The sequence below is a fragment of the Tasmannia lanceolata genome, unplaced genomic scaffold (assembly GCF_043159265.1).
Source record: "Tasmannia lanceolata isolate RefF3 unplaced genomic scaffold, GAP_Taslan_0.1 ptg000037l, whole genome shotgun sequence".
In the NCBI taxonomy this organism is placed as follows: domain Eukaryota; kingdom Viridiplantae; phylum Streptophyta; class Magnoliopsida; order Canellales; family Winteraceae; genus Tasmannia; species Tasmannia lanceolata.
In genome coordinates this window covers 57,856,396-57,876,844 of record NW_027518714.1, presented here as the reverse complement: position 1 = coordinate 57,876,844, position 20,449 = coordinate 57,856,396, and the positions used below count along the sequence as shown (strand labels likewise).

Sequence of the window (20,449 nt, the reverse complement as noted above, 5' to 3'; positions counted from 1 at the left end):
CAAGAACCGAACTGAACTAGCCCTATTTGGTTCGGTTCCGGTTCTGGGTTCTTAGAACCATGAGAATGCGGTTCGGTTCTGGGTTTGGGATCCTGGAACCGAGTATGATCATACCCCCCAATACGGTTTCCGTGAGAAAAAATGCTTTAGACTTTACACTTACTGCTTGAGGATAAATTCACCCCCCCTTTAACGTTTTGCTTGGCCTTTTAAAGTTTTAATCGTAAGTTATTAAAAACAAATAAAATCTCAATTGTTATGTGGAAAAAAATTATAAAATAAAGGTTGGGTAAACCCAGAACCGAACCGATCGAGTTCAGTTCGGTTCCAAAGATATATGGTTCGGTTCTGGTTCCAAATTCTGGGAACCGATTGCATATGGTTCGGTTCTCGGTATACCCCAAAACCGAACCGAACCATGTCCACTCCTACTCGGAATAATCAAAATAAGCTCATCAAAATCGAATTCCCAAAGTCCCAAAGTTCGTGTCTCAAAACAGAACAGAACAATCATCTCCACAACCAGATAATTAATCATCTCCAGAAACATGTATATGGCACAAATGAACGCTGAATAATTGTGCTCGGGGATCAGATCCTATCCTTCATCATTGATCCCTCACTTGCCTTTTCAACCAGTGTGGCATCATGATTTTTTTTCTTTTTCGAAATGGTTATAAAATTACAGCGTGGCATCAAGGTTTCCATTTCATTAACCATAGCTTAAGCTAATTTGGCTGCTGCCTGCTGCGCCGTTGATCAACATTTGCAGTTAATCTTTTCATGAGCTTTATTAGACAGACAAGTTATGAGGATTCAAAGCCTCGAAATGCCCTTCGACTGAATCACTAAAACCTGTTATGCAAGCCCTACGAGTGCAATTTGGGTTCGGTCGGGTTGAGGTTTTGCTAAAAAATGAATTGTATTCAATCCAAGCCCGACCCGATTTTAATGTAAAAGCTCAACCAAAATTCCCAAAAATTGACCTGAGTTGCCTCTCGCAACCCCATGCCCATGATCATATTACTACTCCACCCATAGACTGGACTGGTCGAAGCTAATTCGACCACATCCAGTCTCAAGCACAGATGAAATTGCATGAGAAATAATATGACTATCTCAGACAAATAAAAGAGAAACTACTACTGATCTTGTCTTCTGCAAACCAACTAGGAGAATAATGTCATGTGTTTGTTCAACGATGATCTAAGAAGAGATCGTCACCATAGACATCACCATCATCAATAATGTGATCATACAGACAAAACATTTCAGCAACAGGAATGCAGAAAACAATGGATCAAGAAAGGTAAAACCCATACCTTTCGCCTGCACCAGAATGGGCAGGTCAGGCCACGGCGGTGGCACATGGGTGGAACGATGTACCACAAGCGATCCACTGGCGCTTTCTCCCGCGTGGGACCATGCATGCTGATACTTTGGACCATTCCTTGCTCGACACCTCGTACGTAACCAGACGGTTCATCTGCCTTGATCTCAAGGACAGCATGAGCAACCCCCTGTTACCCAAGCATGTCATTCGCATGTGCTTCCCATAAAACTCTAAGCACCATATGTTTGGCATTCTGTCAACCTCCTTCCACAAAAGCGTCATCTTTTGCAGCTCCCATATGCAAACACATGTAGCCGCATTCTTAGTCAATAATCCCACTAGCATGATCCGTCCATCGGACTCCGCAAGGGTGTGGTCCGTCAAATGTGGCGGTGGTGGGATGGAAAACTCCTTCCAAACACCACTAGCCATGTCATAAGACAAGATGCCATCTGGGTCACCACGCATGAAGTACAGTGTGTTGTCAATGGACACGGCCTGGGAGCGAAAGTTCAAGGAGAGTGGTAGTGTGATGCTAGGTGGTATGATTCCTGGACGGGTCCAAGTGTTCTTTACTGAGTCGTAAACCTCATGATCCCCGTTACATCCTAACCATAGGATTTTGTAGCCATTGGTAGTTGAATTTCCATTGAGAGTCATCCCCACGGCCACACGAGACCAGATCCGAACTGACCTTGGTGGGAGTTCTCTAAGAGACAGAGTCAGTGGGTTGCAGACATAAAAGTTACGATGACCGATATCCAGGAAACAGACAAGACCTCCTGCCGAGGCCACAGGGAGAATGATCATCTTTGTGGGAAGTGAAGGGATGGTGGGGTGGTGCCATTTTTTTAGGGAAGGGTCATACATGGCTCCATTGTTGACATCTTCGTGGGAAATGGTGTAGAACCAAGGGTAGACTTGTGGGACTTTGGCACAGTGTTGAGAGAAACTTTGTGATGCCAGCAAGGAATTCCATTTCCTGCAAACTGATCGAAAGCGAAAGAACGTGGCAATGGGGAGTCTTGCAATAACAGCTTCAAAAAGATCCTCAGGGAATTCTTTCCAGATATGCTGTTCCATTATCTCCGTTGAACTAGCAGTGGAAGGCAATTTATCACGGTTCCTTTCTCGTCGAGATTTCTTCGTAGGTGGAGACTTGATAGCTTCCACCATCTTTAAACTGCTAGACTTTCCTCCCCTCATTTTAAGACTGTAGTAACCATCATCAACAGAGCTGTTATCAAGGTCGAGAAAACACCATCTGTGCAGGAGAACAAGCTGCAATTAGCTGAATAATAAAGTCAACTTGTTTTCCAGATCATCAGAGAAATTTCATAAATGATTCACAAGAAAACAATAAAAGCAGGTGGCCTAGAAACAAATGAGAGAGGCAAATTGTAGTATAGTAACATCTATTGCTACCCATATATCATCCAGCACCTCTTTAAATTTCAGCACTAAATTGTACTTGACAAACCATGCTGTCATGAAATTTAAGAAATGAGAATAAATTATTTAATTCACTAAATAAAGGTTATGCCGTGAAAGGAGAAAAGCAAAAGAGAAGAAAAACATATATGCACATATTACAAATAGCTTGCTGAAATCTATGCAACCTGGACACAATGTATGGTAGGAAAAGGTGGGAATATACGGATTTCGCTTTCAAGTAATATTCTAATGCTTTTCGATACAAAAAGCACATCCATGGCAAAATACCAAATTATCTACTTAGTATACATGAACGTCGCCCTAATCTGACCAACAAGATTGTCAAATACTTGCTCCTTTCTGTCACTTGGACCCGAAATCATTCAACCTACCACAAATCATGTTTCAGAAATCTGTTCAGTCAAACAGAAGAGAAGAGCAGTAATTAAATTTTTTTTAAAAAGCCATTCAAAATAAAAATAAAAATCGTTATACATCCCATGCAACAGAAGCTTTTCAGCCTGAAATTCCATAAATATGAAATTCTTCACTTCCATTCTGTAAACCTTATCTCATGGTTTCATCCTCCTTTTCTATTGTGACTAGCTGTGGCAAGTCAGGTTTCTGAACCTTCATCTCTTCACAAGTCTACAAGAAATACTAATACTAATTCATTTTTCATTAACATTGCTTGTACAATGTCACGTGCCTATCAGTATCCAGCATCCAAACAACATTTCTTTGACACATTAGAGAAGATTCTCCATAGAGATTTGGAAGAAGGGTTATTGAGTTTCAATATGCCACAATAAACTTGGGCATAAATAACATGATGAATAAAAGAAATCTATCTAGTGCTTGGAGTGAATCAACACATAAAAGCTAAATAATTAGACATGGATATGTTCCAAGATCTTTGACCTGGTTATCAGCGGTGAAACACCTTGAGCGATGGAAGAACTGATACTGATGGAATGAATAGAATACAAGACACTGCACTAAAAATTGTCGTTAAAGATATGGGATTAAGCTCCGTAACAAATTACAAGTCAAAAGGGGGAAAACTATGTCCAAGTTATTTACTTTAAATAATATATCGACCGATAACACCTGAAGTAAGCTGAAGTGGCGCTTTCTTGTTACCATTCAAAAAAAAAAAAGGACCTGAGTCTGTGTTGTTCAAAATTTGTAGTTAATTACAATCAACCACAAAGTCCGCTTTCTTGATCTCACATGGCGCTCAGATGTCAGTCAAATCTCACCATTAACAAGATTAGCTATCAATCCAATGGCAATGGCAGGATAGTTGTGTAAGCAAAGCAAGTCTTGGGATTTATTCATCTTGAGCAGGGTTTCAAGTAAAGGGACTTGGTATTTTGAAAGAGAGGGTGTTTTGGTAGTAAAATACAAGGATACTGAAACCTTAATATTGAAGCCAATGTTCACTATAAGGAAAGTATAGGACGATGCTACAGTTAAGAAGCTTGAAACAGTGATGCTTTCCACTTAAGAAGACTAGAATCCAAGAACAGTTTAGATACTCAACTCAACTCAACTAAGCCTTTGTCCCAAACAGTTTCGATACTGCACCCAAAAAAAATAGCTACATAGCTTTTACATTTGGGGAACACAATACTATGGGCTGCATTTTTTCTTTTTTTTTTTTTTTTTTTTTTTTTGGAATGATTTTACGGCTCTTTTAAAATATGGGCTGCATTACTGAAACAGGAAGAGTAAATCAAACACAGTTCTGGCCCAGTGAGTGACAACTTTACACAAAGGGAAGGAACCTTGGTATGAAAAATAAAAGCTCAGAGACACATCAATGGTTAGAAAAAAGATTCAAGTAATTTTGGTAGAAAAAAAACACAATTAAGCATAACAAAGCCAAAAACTATGTCGCAAAACAATTTTTTTTTTGAATGATTTTACGGCTCTTTTAAAATATGGGCTGCATTACTGAAACAGGAAGAGTAAATCAAACACAGTTCTGGCCCAATGAGAGACAGCATTACACAAAGGGAAGGAACCCAGGGAACGAAAAAGAAAAGCTCAGAGACTCATCAATGGTTAGAAAAAATACATCTTCAAGTAATTTTGGTAAAGAAAACACAATTAAGCACAACAAAGCCAAAAACTATGTCCCAAAACAACAGTAGTCTTGCCACCATATTTAAAAAGAAATAACTTTTTTGTCATACATTATTGTCAGCATATGTTTTTTACAGAAAAAAATCACAGGCTGAACAGTGCAAATTATTACAATATATTGTTTTTTTTTTTTGGAATGGTTTATCACAATATATTGTTAACATGTGATGACAAGTCATTGCATGTGACACACAGCCACATATCCTCAAGTATACTTGTTGCAGTAGCCATATGCTAAACTTTAATGCTATTGGTGCCAAATCTAAGAGAGTTAAAGCAAGGTGAATGCTTAACGCTGGCATCCAGTGATGAGCATCTTACAAAGCTGAGAGTTGAATCCCACACTCCAGCTTGTGAACTGCAATCCTACTCTCCTTTTCTTTTGCGAGTGATGACAAACCTTTATTACTCAAAGAGAAATAACAATGATAATGATAATAATAATTGTGAAAACTACCAATGACTCCAAAAGCTTAAGCTGTTGGAGAAGGCGTTATTTAATCTTTTATACTTTAACACCCCCCCTCACGTGTGGCCCCTCTTTTTAGGGTTGGCCTGCAAGTGGCACATGTGGCCCCTCTTTTAGGTTGGCCTTTACATGTGGATTTTAATCTCAAGGAGTTTTGAACTCAGGACCTTTGCTCTGATACCATGTGAAAACTACCAATGACTCCAAAAGCTTAAGCTGTTGGAGAAGGCATTACTTAATCTTTTATACTTTGACATAATGATGATGATGACAATAAAAATAATAATAATAACAGGATAAAGTGTCCCATAAATCCAGGAAAAACAACAAAACAGGACTCAAAAAATCCTCTGCAACAGATAGCAGCTGAAAATGAGTCCTTTAATGGAATAAATCTAAAGTCCTTTACCTCTACAGCACCTCAATTCTTAGGGATAAGGGAAATGAAAGTAGTATCCATTTCCTTGCTGATACAACCTTTTTTCATGAAATTCACTGAAGACTTCCACTTCTCGTCCTTAATAGAATCCAAGAAGTCTTGGTAAATCCATAGTGAAACAATCCAAACAAGAGCCTTGTCTATTTACACACTAAATATATTTTTCAGAACTCCTTGTCCAAATCTTCATCCAACAACGTGCCTTCTCACTGTCCATTGTTTTAAAGATACATCAAGATGAAATTTCCAATCTCTCCTCTGGAATGATTTTTCCAATAACCTTTAGATGACTGTTTCGATTTCTGATTGTTCCCCAATGAATCTTTGAACCTCCTTGAGACAATGAATGGAGTTTAGTCTCCCTGCATTTACTAATTGATGCAAAAAGGGCATTTTTTTTTTCCTCCTCCCTTTAACCAAGGAGCCCTTGGTCTGCGCCTCGAACTAAATCCTCCGTCTTAGAAATTTTTCAGTTTGATTCTTAGATTTTTTTCCCCCTCCCCAACCTTTCCTCTGAAAATTGTCGCAATTCCTCCAACTTCCCAATACTTTTAATCATCGAAAGCTCCGTTATTTTTCCAAATATACACCTGTCAACTTCAAATCTAATTATTTCTATCCCAAATATAATTATTTCTCATCAACATGACCCCCTTTTGACATTGACACAATCATAATATCCATTTTAATTCTATGAATAATTTTCTTAATCACCATTTTCTTCTGCCCTAGTCTGAGCCCGCTAATATTCCAGGTTAATATCTTCATAAGTAACTAGTAGAGGTATTCCCCTACACTTCAGAAACCATCCTCTCATTGATCTAACTCTTTCTCCTGTAATAATTAATCTCCGAAGTCAAATTCTTTAGTTCTCTTTTCCTCTTCCCTCTAAGCATGCCAATTATTTCCATTTTTTACTTGTATGTTCTCTATTGTCAATTGGACCTAGGATTTTCCACATCTGATCACCCTTCCCTTCAAATCAATTCCAACAACTGTGGCACTTGTGACACCTGCCTTTTGTTGATTCTTTACCAAATGAGCAGAGAGTTAGAATTTCTTAGGAAGAACTGTTCAGTATGTCGTTATGTCCTGATGGGCTTTCTAAACAGATCGTCCATCTTGCTACCCATGGAATAGACCTAATTGAAGTGGCATGTAAATTCACCACTTTCTGGTTCTCTGGATTACAAAGAACTTCCACCTTGACTGACACTGCAGGTCAGCCTCTTTGCTAGATAAGTCATCTTTTCCTCAGTCAAAACAATCCGTGGTTCTGGCATCCCCGTCCTCACCTTTCCCCTTTTCCCTTTCCTTACTAATTCTTTCCGGTGCATCATCATTGGATTGGTCCCTCTTCTTCCCCCTTATAGACTGTTGTGAATTAGGCCTTCCCTAAGTTTTTTCTGTAGTATTGTAAGACGTCTTCTGCAACTTCCTCGGAAAGAAACATATTACCCCTTTTCTCCACCTTTTTCCTCTTCCTCCCTTTGGTATATGTGGGTGTATTTCAATGCCCATGTTTTATCTCTTAGATTTTTAATACCTTGTAAATTTTGGAAATTACCTTTCGCTTCTTAGCCCCGGATTTCTTCCTAGTTCTCTCCCACAGAAGTTCCAAAACTCCTTGCATCTCCTCCAAAATTATAATCATGTCCCGTACCTTTGAAACATCCTTTGCCACTCGATGCGTCTATTTTTGTACCTGATGAGACAGACCTGCGGTCCAATACTCATTCCTTTCAATTACTGCCGTGGCTGGACACCTGCTTTAGAGTACAGAGACGTAGGTCAAGCTGCTCACATCTCATAGTGACCACGACGATGATTTGATATATCCTCACTGCTACTTCCTAGATCAATTTTTCCATCGGCTCAGGGCCACTTCTAAGGATTAACATCAAAAACTTGGATTGAACATTTTGATAGATGGACCGAAGCAGCAGAATCCCACATTTGAGGACTTTTGTGCTTGGGGGTACATGCTTGATTGTTTCTGTTTATGCATTTTTTCTTCTTCTTTCTTTTTGACAAGCACTTAGTCGTTCTTGTTGAAGACATGTAGATATATTTTCTGGGAGTGTTTAAACTACATCTATGCAGGTATGTGATCTCTCTCTCTCTCTCTCTCTCTCTCTCTCTCTATATATATATATATATATATATATATATATATATATATATATATATCTGTGTGTGTGTGTGATAGAGACCAATCCTTGTAGGATCGAGTCATTTTTCGAAGAACAGTCTTGATATTCTTGTTAGCTGCTTCAACAACACCATTAGTCTGAGGCCGGTACGGAGACGACTTATGGTGCTTGATTCTGAATTCTTCACACAGCGATGCTACCTCTTTCTTGAAGTGAGAATCGTTGTCTGATATCAACTCGTGCGGGACTCCATATCTATAGATGATGTTGGCCCTGATAAACTTGGCAACTAATGCCGATAATATCGGAGCTTCTTTTCCTTTTCGTTTTTTTGTCAGATCTCTCTTTATCTTCTCATTTTTTTGTCAGATTTTTTAGTTTAATTTTTTTTTTAATGATAGATCCCAATTTTTGGCAATATTTAGGACTTGATCTGTGCACATATTTGCTGGATCTTGTTTTATTTTTCAGATATATTAATTTAAAAATTGTTTTAATGTCAAAGCTAAGAAAAACACATGATTTTTTTATAATGTATGCCCATTGTTTAAGATTCATTCTGATTGTCTGATTTTCAAAGTATTTTTGTTGCATCTGAGGCATATTGACCAATATGAATGAAAGATACACATCAGAATTGTCTGACGCATCTCGAAAATCAGAGACTTTAAACATTGGTCACAATATCAAAGAAATAGCCATATCAAAGGGTTTCTAGAGATGTTGTATAGGATAATATCCATTTCATCGACCCTTCTCTTGTTGTTTGTACTCTATAATTCCATAGATAGTAGGTACACATATGAAATTGTCATGAACCCTCATCATATCCTCTAAAACTCATTGATCCATTGGCAGTGAAAATAGTCCGAACTCCGAACATCTCTGCGGCCTGTTTCTGCATAATGCCTATGTTTCTACAAATAGCAGACAGAGTGGTACCAGTCAAGCAAATTGTTGATAAATACTAATGAGAATGATCTTATGAGTCGAGTGTGTAATGAGTATGTCAGTAATGATTAATTAAACTTCCTTCAAAAAAAAGAAAAGGCACCCAAATACCAAAAAAAATAAAAAAAATTCAGAACTCCCCACTTTAAAGACCAAAATATCGTTTTGCCTCAAGATGAAATGGTGAAAAGAAACCCCAATGAATGGATAATGTCATGAATATTATCCATAGTGGCAGTTAATTTCAAATGGAACAGGCCCTCATGTTCACCTAGCAGATTAGGTTGAACGAATTATCTTCAACCACAGGAGGCTGGTAAAAAGAACTTGCGGAAAATCCTAGGATTTTTTTTCATAATGAGCAAGCATCTATCTTTGTTTGAGTCCTCATTCCAAAGGCAAACGCGTGTTTCATTCCCAAGCACTAGCAGTCCATCAAGAGGGATTTGGATAACCATTTGATATCCCATTAGAATTTATTTAATAACTCCAGTTGGGATGCCTTCCAACTAAAATCGACATCGAGTATCACACCGTTGACATCGCACCTTTGACCTTTCTCGTGGCAACATATTTCCACCATTTAAATAGATAATCAAATCTGACATCTGTAAATGGATTAAACAACCGACTGTCTAAAAAGCCACGATGTGGGCTAACATAACCCACACCCTTGCATAGATTTTATAGAAAAGGAAAAGTAATTTTGTCAGACAGATGCTGGATTCAGACACTCGACATATTCAGGCGTGGCACTTCTAGTTTATTCTTTCCTAATTATTCTGAATTCTACTATATATTTACATTTGACATAGGCTCTGTGATCCATTGTTTAAAAGTAATCTTTTTATATGGAAGTAACACATTACGTTCACTTAGTCTCAGAGTGATGAATTTTCCTTGTTGGGCAAGTGGATATGGTGGTTTGGAGAAGAAGAATCCCATCTTTGGAGAGCTATAATAGCAGCAAAGTGTTTTTTTTTTTTTTTTTTTTTTTTGGGAGAGGGCGGGGGTCTCTTGTGATTCATATTGAGTGGGTGGAGTCATGGCATCGAGAGATCATGAGATATGTTACTGAGTTCCAAAGGAAGTGCAGATTTCACGTAGGGGGGTCCGGAAATAGATGGATCCTTGGTGTGGGGACTGGCGGAGGGAGGAATTTCCTGGTTTGTTCAACGTTGGATTAGATAAGGGATGAGATGTAGACAGTCATATAGATGGGAAGATGTAAAGGTGGTGTGGGATATTAGATTCTGCCCTGCATTCTATGATAGGGAGATGGGCATTGTGTCAGAGTTTTGGTGCAGATTGGAATCTATTTAAATTCAACAATCGGGTCCAAATCGAAGGATATAGACAACGTGCTCGAGTGGAGTCTTCGATGTCCAATAATTTTTATATCAGCTTGACAAGATGGCTGGGCGATATATTTCCACCTGGGGAGTGTGGCAGATTCCAATACCTCCTCGGGTCCCGGTGTTTTCGTGGACTGATTGCCTTGATAATATCTTTATAGTGGACCATCAGAGGAACCATAAGCGAACTGTCAATCAGTAGATGCAATTTGTTTGGTAGGTCAAAGGGGACACTGGTGACTGGACCACATCTTTATATCCACTGAAGTTTTGTGAGGGATATATGGTTGTATATTCTGTCAATATTTGAGTTTTTAAAAGCATATTAACAAGATGATCAGCCTCGGGGACTCCTAGGGGTAGGATGTTATGAAGTATTGCTTTTGCTGCTGCTCACTATGCTTGGTTTGGGAGAAGGATCTTAGGAGATAGCTTACGAATGGCGATGATGTGGACTGAGTTTTGTGATGCTACGGAGCAGTGCTCTAAAAAGCGCTGGCGGAGCTGGATGGCTGACTGACCTCCCAGCGCCCAAGCGTTTTTAGGCGTTTTTCATTTTTTTTAGATATTAATATATTTTCATAATATCTTGCATTTTTTATATAAAATATATATACTTGAATACATAACAATCCAAATCATTTTATGCATAAGCACTAAACATTAAATAATAACAAAAAGTCAAAAACATAATAAGAAATTAAGCATAAAGTACTTAATAATTTAAGTATTTAACAATACAACACAAATCCATGATAAAAAAACGATTAAAATCCAAGCACTTCTTTAGTCTTCATTAATCATTGTCCTCTCCCTCTAAGACCAAGACTCTATCTTTATCTGAGTCTTCAAACCCGCCCCACCCAGGCCCACGCTCAGCGCCCAGGTCCCACCTCATCGCCTGGGCGGCCGCCTAATAATGCCCAAGAGGTGAGACCGCTTTTTTAAACGCCTAGGGCCTGGGCGGTGCTTTTTTTCTGCGCCCAGCGCCTAGGCGGCCTGGGCGGACGCCTTTTAGAACAGAGCTACGGAGACATCCATTTGAGATGTCTGGGATGCAATTCGAGTAGGAAATATCATATAGGACCATCCTTCTCATTGGCAGTGCCCTCCTTCAACAGGTTGCTTACTTAAACTAAACTTTGATTAGTCTAGTTTAGGTAACCTGGGTCCTGCAAGTATTGGCGGAACTCTATACAGGCATGATAATGTTGTGAGATGGGCATTCACGGGACCCATTTGTATGATTGATTCTAACATGATAAAGGAGTCAGCGCTTAGAAAAAAGACATCTTGCATATAGAGCTTGCAAACCTCAATGAGCTGATTGTTGAAGGTGACTCTCTTTAATGTTGATGTGATCCACCCTTGAACACATGCTATTTTCAGGAGGCTTTCTATTTTGATTAGTTTCTATTTTGGACATCTAGGCTAGTTTCTATTTTTGTGCACACTTCCTATTCTTGAGTTTGTTTCTATTTTGGTAGCCTAAATGTGGGAGGCTTCCGTGTCACCTAGGGCCCACACTACCGCACCTTTAGTCTCACACTTATGTGTTATACATGGCCCACCTATCACTTAAGTCAATAGAGTTAATGACTTAAGTGGATTGGGCCCACTCACTCACATAGCCTTGAATTTCTTATAAAAGGGGGCCAAGAGGGGGAGAAACCCCAACATTGGAGATTTTCGTGGAAAGCCACTCCTCCCCCCGGGCCGCATAGTCGCAAGTTGGGAGATTTCTCCCTTTGCCACAAAAGGGGAGAAAACTCCCCACGCAAAGCTGAGTTTCCCCCTTTTTCCTATCTTCTTCTTCCCTCTGTTCTCTTCTCATCTTTCTCCCTTTTTTTTTGAATGGTCTCTCATCTTTCTCCTTCTCTTCTTCTTCCTCCACTTCTTTCCTTTTCTTTCTTCCTCTTTTCTCCTTCTTTCTCTTCTCTTTCCCCGCTCCATCTCTCAATGTTTCTCTTCTAGGCAGTCACACGACTAGGTAGCAGTCCACAACTGCCCAGTCTTGCCTCCGACCCCCCTCCTTTTCCTGCCTTCTCCTCTCTCTTCCCCCTTCCTTTCTTCACTTTCCCACCATCCTTTCCCTCCCTATCGCCTTCCCTACCTTCTTTGTTGTTTAGTCCCAGGAATTGTCGCCCGTCACCCTTTTTCTTCTATTTTTGCACCTTCTCTCCTTCGCGGTTTACCTTGCTGGCCATAGGGATATGTCACCGATTTTCTGTCAATACAGCATCAGTTTGCTGTAGTTTACAGATCTTATCAATGACCTTACTGTTCGGGCTGCACACGAGGGATATTTCTTCACTTTGGGTACGATCTATTGCTGGTTGTTGCTTTTCTGGACTGATCGGGACTTCCCGGCCTCTCCACCACTTCTCTTGGGCCTCCTTCGTATAAGATTTGAGGAGAGACGGGCCTCCCCTGGGGTGAGATCTGATTTATTTCTGTTTCTTGTACCTTTAGACCTTATTTTTTTACCCCAACACCCCTTGGCCTTTTACATTATTCACTTGCTTTATTCTCGAGATTACTCCCCCTTTAATAGTTGACTTGTTGGGCTCTAGTGTTATTGTTTCCTTTTTTTTTCAAATTATAACCAGACCTCTCATACTTATTGACAAATTATCTCAATGGTTACCTAATAAGTGAAAACCCTAACGTGATTTGCTTGCTTATCGAATGCTTAATCTGATATCGAGACTGGTTGTGCTACTCTTCTTAAAGATTGACCCATCAAGCTCCTAAAAACTTCTCCGGAATAACCCGCGAACCCTTGGGTTTGCACCAAATGTTAATTGTTGGGCATCATTGAGAAGTTGTTTCCCTTGGAGACTCAAAGATTCGTATGAGAGGATTATTGATTATACTGAGGGCTATTTTCCTTGTTTTAAACACACCTATAGGACAGCTAATGGGGTTGTAGATAACCTAGCCTACAGTCGAAGGGTGTGATAATCTTGTTGTCTGTGATCATTATTCTTTTGAGATTCTCCTTGAATTTAAATAATTAAAATATAGTATCACACCACCAATTCCTATTTTACAGGGCCTGTCAAGTTTGATACTCCATTCTCATACCAGATTCTAACATTCCTACATGTACATTAAACTTCATCAACACAATGTTGAAGAGACCACAGAAAAAAATCCAACACAAGTTAGTGAAGGATTCTCGGGTATGAAGACAATGCATCGTCTCTTCCCCCCTTCTTGGAAAGATTACAAATGTTAGGGAAAATGGATGCCTCGATGTTGAAGATATGATGTAGGAATTTTATGATTTTCGTGCAGTGATTCCATTGGAGAAGAGCATGTAGCTCAAACCTTGCGTCATAGGTTTGATCAAAAGTTCGAACTTACGTATGAAACAAATAAAAATAAATGACCCCACAATGTTGTGCTCTAGGAAGAGTAAACAGACCACACAATCATCTACAAAATGCAGTCCTCTATATTTATTTGAATGATAGGATATTTTATTAATAGGGAATTGGGAATACCGGCATGACCGAGATGATCAGAACCAAAGAGAAGATGATAAAATAAAGAAGAAAATAAAGATCCTCGATCTCAAGTGGGGGAGAAAATAAAAAATCTCCAAGCGAGGTCTAGCTACCCTTGCCCGGGCAAAGCCCATTCGAATCGTTGTTAGCTGCTCCTCTGATGTGCCTAAAGGAAATTGGAGAGTTCCCCACTTGGTCCTGGATCTCATACACCATATGCGTAAACCTCCGAGGGTGAGGGCGACTCACGAGCATCCATTTGATCGCATTGAGAGTCACCCTCCAGCACCAAAGCAGATAGGATACTATGATCGGCAAGCCTGATCCTCTGAGCTCAGCTTCATTGGAATCTGCTCTCCCAATCAGGCCAGAGAAAGCCCACTTAACGCTTCCCCTTTCACCCCTAAGAAGACCTCCAACTCCATCCAACCCCGGATTCCCAAGCTCGAATCATCAAAATTTATAAATCATTGGGTCACGAGGAATCCATCTAGGGCAAGGAACGTCTCTCCGTTGATACAAATCTCTCCATCGGGACCATAGGTCTAAAGTAGAAATGAACCTGAAAGAAGGGAGAGACTTCGCCCAAAAGATCAACTCAACTCAACTCAACTCAACAAAGCCTTTGTCCCAAACTAGTTGGGGTCGGCTAAATGAATACTTTAGAAAAAGTTCATGAAGAAGGTAAAAGGAATCTATCTGGCTCTAATCCTGGTTCAAGTTGGGTTCTTCTACGTGGATCATTTTCTTCTATTCTATCTTATCCAAGGTCATGTTCTTTGTTATGTTCCTAGCTATCAAGTCTTTCCTCACCGTTTCTACCCAAGTTGTTTTCGGTTTGCCCCTACCTTTTTTTACTCCATCAATTTGGCACGAGTCGCCTCTTCTCACCGAAGCATCCAAAGGCCTACGTAGGATATGTCCAAACCTAAGTTATAAATTCCATTTCATTCGCCATTTCGTTTTGGCTGCTGGAACGGAATGTTTCGATGTTTCGTCCGTTTCGTTTGGTGTTTCGTTGGAAACTTTTCGTTCCGCTACGACGAGGGATTTTTTTTTTAATAGTTAAAAATATGAGAAAAAATCCAAAAAAATCATAAATTGTGAGAAAAATAGAAGAAACAATTAATTGAACAAAACATGTAGAAGATCCAACATTTACTTAAAGGAAAATCACTATCAACTGAAATGCCTAGGTTGACTAGCATGCTGACCAGTGCGTTGACCAGTGCCTGAGAAGATGAAAAAATTTTAGAGACCAAATTATGAGACTTTTTTACCAGACTTTTGGGATTTAATAATGTTTGGACATGGTAGATTTTATTAATTTTTAAAATTAGAAAAATACCCCATCGTTTAGAAGTTAGGATTTTGACCCGACCCATTTTTTCGCATTTTGTTCTAGAACTGGAAAGTTGACTTTTTATCCTTTTAGATTTGGGTCTTTAAACTATTTTTAATAGATCCAAATGGAGGGGTATTCCCTTATTTACATGTAAATCTTAAGTAAATGGACAATAAAATAGTAAAGACATTCCAGCTGTTTCATCCGGAATTCCGGCCGGAACGATCGGAATTCCAACCGGAACAGCGTATAGGGCCGTTCCGTTCCGGATTCCGGCCCGGAACCGGAATTCCGTTCCATTCCGGTCAAAACGGAACGGAACGGAATTTATAACTATGGTCCAAACCATCTTAAGCGGTGGTCTCTCATCTTCTCCTCAATTGGAGCCACCCTCACTTTGCCCAAAATATGTAGAGCAAAATAATCTTCGTGTTCACGATATTTCTTTCTTTCCATATCACCCAAATAGTTGCTAACAAGACTAGCTTCCACAGGATTCTCCCTTTTTTCTTCCACGGAGCCAGGGACCAACAATCAAGAAGATTGGCATTAAAAGCAGGGAAGACCCACATGATTCCTATGGATATAGCCAGTCTATATATTGACAAGAGCTTGTTGAAAATATTACCTATGAAAAGGCACATTCTACCTTCCTAGCTCTCAAATCCCTAGCTTGAGGGGTGTATATCTCCTCTAAGAAACCTCACAGATTTGACAAATGGTATATCCCTACTCCATGGATGTTTTCCACAGTTGAGGGAACCAAACTATCATGCCTTCCTCCGCTTAAAATATGCCCTAACTTGTAAACCTTTAGCCACCACTAATATAATCTGATACAGGCATTGTGGGTACTATAACCAATAGTTGATACACATGGCATTTACAAAATTTCCTTGTTACTTGAACTGTATATAGATCTCATGCATTCAATTAGAATACTACGCTTTAAACATAGGCATAACTCCTTATAAACTTTTTGCAGTAACATCAATGAAAGATCCACTGACCAAACTTGGTTGATAAACATGGTTAATGCGCCACTAATGTAACGGCTTGTCGAACATTTGAATTTTAACAAACTCACACCATCCGTTTCAAATGGGATTTGTCCCATGGACACACGAGCAATCCAACCCGTCTGATTTCCTTTTCCTCTCCCCATTCTCACATTTGTAGGTTTCCCTGTAATAGGGAGATATGCGAGAACTCCTACCCATATCGTACAATTTCTTCGGAATTGTCCGCACCTAAAGCTTTCTAGAGGTGTTGTGTACGTGTTTGCACATCCTTGTCTTGAAGTATTGTATAAAAGGACAGAGGATACATGTGAATCTCAATTGAATTCTCATTATGTTCTCTAAAGGTGTCATTGGCCATGAAAATTATTGCCATCTTGTAGCCTAATTTGATAAAAAAGGAATTGATAAAAGGGGTCATTGTGACCATTATGAAGCTTTTAGTAATTCTGTCAAGGGAAAGATACACATTTCTCTTGATAATAGACAGGTAGACATAAGAGATTTGGATATCCACGTGTTCTCCAAGTAAAACAAATTATAAGTGATGGAATTTTGTACATAGAAGCTTGATTAGTTGAGTTCATGTCTTTTAGATACAAGATTTTTCAGAGAGAAGTTGATCAAAGTTGCCAAATAGAGTAAGTGTTTTTTTAACGGCTAAATATAGAGTAAGTATTACTAGGCTACATGGTGCAAACATAATGTTCGCAACTCTTCAATGGGAACTTTATGAGCGTAGATAGGTTCTAACATCGTTAAAACAGCACCATACATTTTCATAAAAAATAAACTGCGAGTAGTAATCAAATGACACCTATGTTTTCACAAAGATTCAGTCTTAGAATTATTACACCAATAGAAATCAAATTACCCAAGCAAGTTCAATACAATAAGTTAAAAATCAGGGAAATCGGGTTACTAATCAAGAAAAACAGATCTATTAAACAATCAAATCTATAAAAGAAACTATCTAACTATGTCCAAATGAAGCTATAATAGATTGTGGGCTAGTGGTAAGGGTGAGTGTGAGGTAAGTGTGAAGGATAATGAATAGGCTAGTTACAGCAGCTAAAGTGATAGTTAGGTACGTAGAAGGGCTAAAAGGGTTTGATATAGGTAGGCTAATGAAAGAAATATGATGGATCTGTACCTGTGATGTGATACCGGGCCTCTAGCATCGTTCTGAAGTAGGGTGGTCTCCAAGAGGAGGAAGAGAGATAGCTAGAGTAGATAGGAAATGGGGCTGATCTCAGCTAAGACAAGGAGAGATGAAGGGAAGAATGCATAATATGTCCATTTTTTTCTCTGTAAACATGAGTATATCCATACTGATACTTGATGTGCATCCAGTAGACTATCTTGCCCAATCCTAGCTTACACCGAAAAAGGAAAAGAAAAAGACAAGAGATGCATCCAATAAAGGTATGCTGATCATGAAATGTGCAAGGAAATGTAGAAAATATTAATGTTTTGCAATCAACGAATCAGAAGGAAAACCCTGATCTGAAGTGCTGGGAAGATATAGGATACAAGATGCTAATATGAGTGAAAGCTCCGTGCATAGTTCCCACTCCAGTTCTTTTTCCGTATTAATATATTCATGTTATAGACACCAACATCTCAATCCTTCTGTTCATAAATAAGAAAGTTTCAGAATATGAAACTCCACAAAGGACAAGGATGTTTAGAGAAATTATAGCTGGTGCTCCAGGAAACAACGTAAACAATCACAGCCACAGTCTATTTTATTTGTTCTACAGATTGCTTCCTATTCAGCACCCATTAACATAAAATCAAAGTAAAAGAACTTTGTCTAGCTAATTAAAAAGAACTGATAAGCCATTTCGAAAACCGTTGATTGTAAAATATACGAACAACAAGCCATCAGAGTAATATCGGATGTCACAATTGTGGCACAAGCAATTTTCAAATCTTTTTTCTTCATATAATGATTCCCATGAAAAATCTCCAAACCATGATCGAATGCTGAATAAGAGACTTGTAATCATAAATTACTTTTTAAACCAAATCAACATAGTTTGACAACCATTGTGCAGAAAATCACCAAACTGTAAATCATTGAAATATCATCTGGATCCTGTAAATCATTGAAATGTTATCTGGATCCTTGATAGTAAATGTACATATTTCAAACTTTATCCTCCTATAACAATTTCTAAAGAAGATGTTGCAAATATAATCAAATGCTTAGTCAAATGTTCACCAACTCCACGATATCCTTCGGAAATCAGACAAAAACCCTAATAGTCAAACTGCTGACAAAAATGCCCAATAAAATCTACAGAGCTGGACAAAAAAGCACTTTTTCCAACAACGGACAGGACTTAAAACTGTTGAACCAAAACCTTAACATAGAAACAGCTGAATTGACACCTGGGATTTATTTTAAAAAAAAAAAAAAAAAAACCCTTCCAATCATAAAGGAAATACCTAAATTCTCAATTGTAGACGTGGAAGCTAAACCGAATGCAATCCATCCAGGAGCTACTTACTCTCGAATACTGATAAAATTCCAACTATTATGCAACCTATAAATGGATGAGAAACCTAATATCTGAAATGCTGAAAACAAAACAACGAAAAATCTACAGCATACATAAGAGAAACTAAAATTATCAGATTTTCCATCACCTTCAAAATCCTAAAATTTCCAGAACCAGAAGAAAAACCAAACCTAAGCAACAGAGCAGCCAAAATGTAACGTAAAATTTCCATGAAACGGAACAAAGAAAACTCATAACCAAATGTAGAACACCAGTCTCTACCATAAATTACAAGTTTCCAATTAGGAGAGCTAACTACATTCAAACAACAACCAAACCATCCATACTCTCCTCTTCTGCAACATAACATGGAAACATTATTAAATTAAAAAAAAAAAAAGTCTCCAAAAATCCACAGAGAGGTACGGAACAAAAACCTAGAACCGAAACCTATAAATCCACGAGAATCACCACGATCAGGGAGAAACAAAGCATGAAACAATCAGTTTTTAGCAAAACGAAAACCTAGAAACCTAAGAAGCAAAATTCATCTACCGATGAGGATTTCAGGTACAGAAACAAAGAAAATTGTTACGAAAGAGCATAATTCGGACCTAAAGAGGAAGAAAACAAAAGGATTTCAGGTAATGTAAATGGAATTCCATCTGAAAATTACTTGAAGATATGTAACTGAAAGATCGGAATAAAAGAGGAGAGGAAAAATCAGAAGAACAGAGGAAAAGGAGAGAGAGAGAGAGAGAGAGAGAGAGAGAGAGAGAGATAATACCTTTGAGTTTGGGGATGAAGAGGTGAAGAACCGTAGAGTTCCCAGAGCTCTTGAATCTGTATGAATTGCCTTAACATGGCCAGTCCGTCCATGCCCCGCCTCCCTCCCCTCCTCCTCCTCCTCCTCCTCCTCTCTCTCTCTCTCTCTCTCTCTCTCTACTCCATGTCACTCACCCTTCTCTCTCTCTCTCTCCTCTGTCTTTCTCTCTCCGTGCGAACCGTGCCCGCATTTTCACTCTCCACTAGACTTTTTCCACGTCGGCAGGCCCGATGTAATAATTGTTATCTTGACCAGTGATGCAATTACTCGATTAAGGTACACTATTTACTGGAAGCCAACTTTTAGTTTCCCCAAATTGCCCTTTTAGGGTTGGTCGTTCCAAATAATCCTATTAGGATTTGCAACTCAGGTCGGATCAGGTTTTGAAAAACCCTACCCTACTCAAAGAAATTACCTAAGAAAACCCTAGATTTAAACCCGACTCTACCCGAGATAGTTTCATGGGTTCGGTTTTATTTTTGTAGCGTACAATAGTGGCCGATTGCAGAAAACAACAAATTTTCACCAGAATGTTTGGTTGCCAGTAAATTTTTTATCCCAGGGAGTTTTTAATTCAAACAGTGAAGTCAATGGGATTTGCTAGGTTTTCTTTTTCCTACAATTCCTAAAATTCTTGCCAAAATTTAGGGGAGTCATTACCAAATATGGGAAGGGAGGAGAAAGAGGGAAGAGAGAGAGAAAGAGAGACGAAGAGAGAGGACATAATTCCCTAGGAAAGAAAAAGAGGGGACAAGGAGTCCATGTCACCACAGAAGCAATCATTACAAGAGTGGGATTAAAAAAATTCTAGTGCTAAAAGGCAACCAAACATGGGATGGGACGAAAATTTTACTAAAAACTTCCTAGGACAATTTTTACTGGCAACCAAACAGAGCACAACTTTATGTCATCAAGCGTATACATTTAAGAAGAAAACTATTCTTCACATCAAACA

At 38.9% G+C, this 20,449-nt stretch overlaps 1 protein-coding gene across 2 annotated transcripts; it reads right to left on the bottom strand.

The window, feature by feature from the left end:
* Nucleotides 1-1,126: 1,126 nt before the first annotated feature.
* LOC143861087 (F-box only protein 6-like) lies at nt 1,127-19,616 on the bottom strand. Of its 2 annotated transcripts, none has more exons than XM_077371983.1 (2): nt 19,456-19,616; nt 1,127-2,597 (listed from the first exon to the last, which is right to left on the bottom strand). In XM_077371983.1, the coding sequence occupies exons 1-2, from the start codon at nt 19,545-19,547 to the stop codon at nt 1,349-1,351; spliced, it is 1,341 nt and encodes a 446-aa protein (XP_077228098.1). In that variant the 5' UTR covers nt 19,548-19,616; the 3' UTR covers nt 1,127-1,348. The 2 variants fall into 2 exon arrangements, with proteins under 2 accessions (XP_077228098.1, XP_077228099.1); XM_077371984.1 differs by lacking the exon at nt 19,456-19,616 and adding an exon at nt 17,315-17,502.
* Nucleotides 19,617-20,449: the final 833 nt, after the last annotated feature.

Excerpts from the sequence above, each read along its gene's own strand:
- LOC143861087 (XM_077371983.1), bottom strand. The coding sequence starts at position 19,547 with ATGGACGGACTGGCCATGTTAAGGCAATTCATACAGATTCAAGAGCTC. Across the intron at positions 2,598-19,455 it reads CTTCATCCCCAAACTCAAAG|ATGGTGTTTTCTCGACCTTG; the intron begins GTATTATCTCTC and ends TCTCCTGCACAG.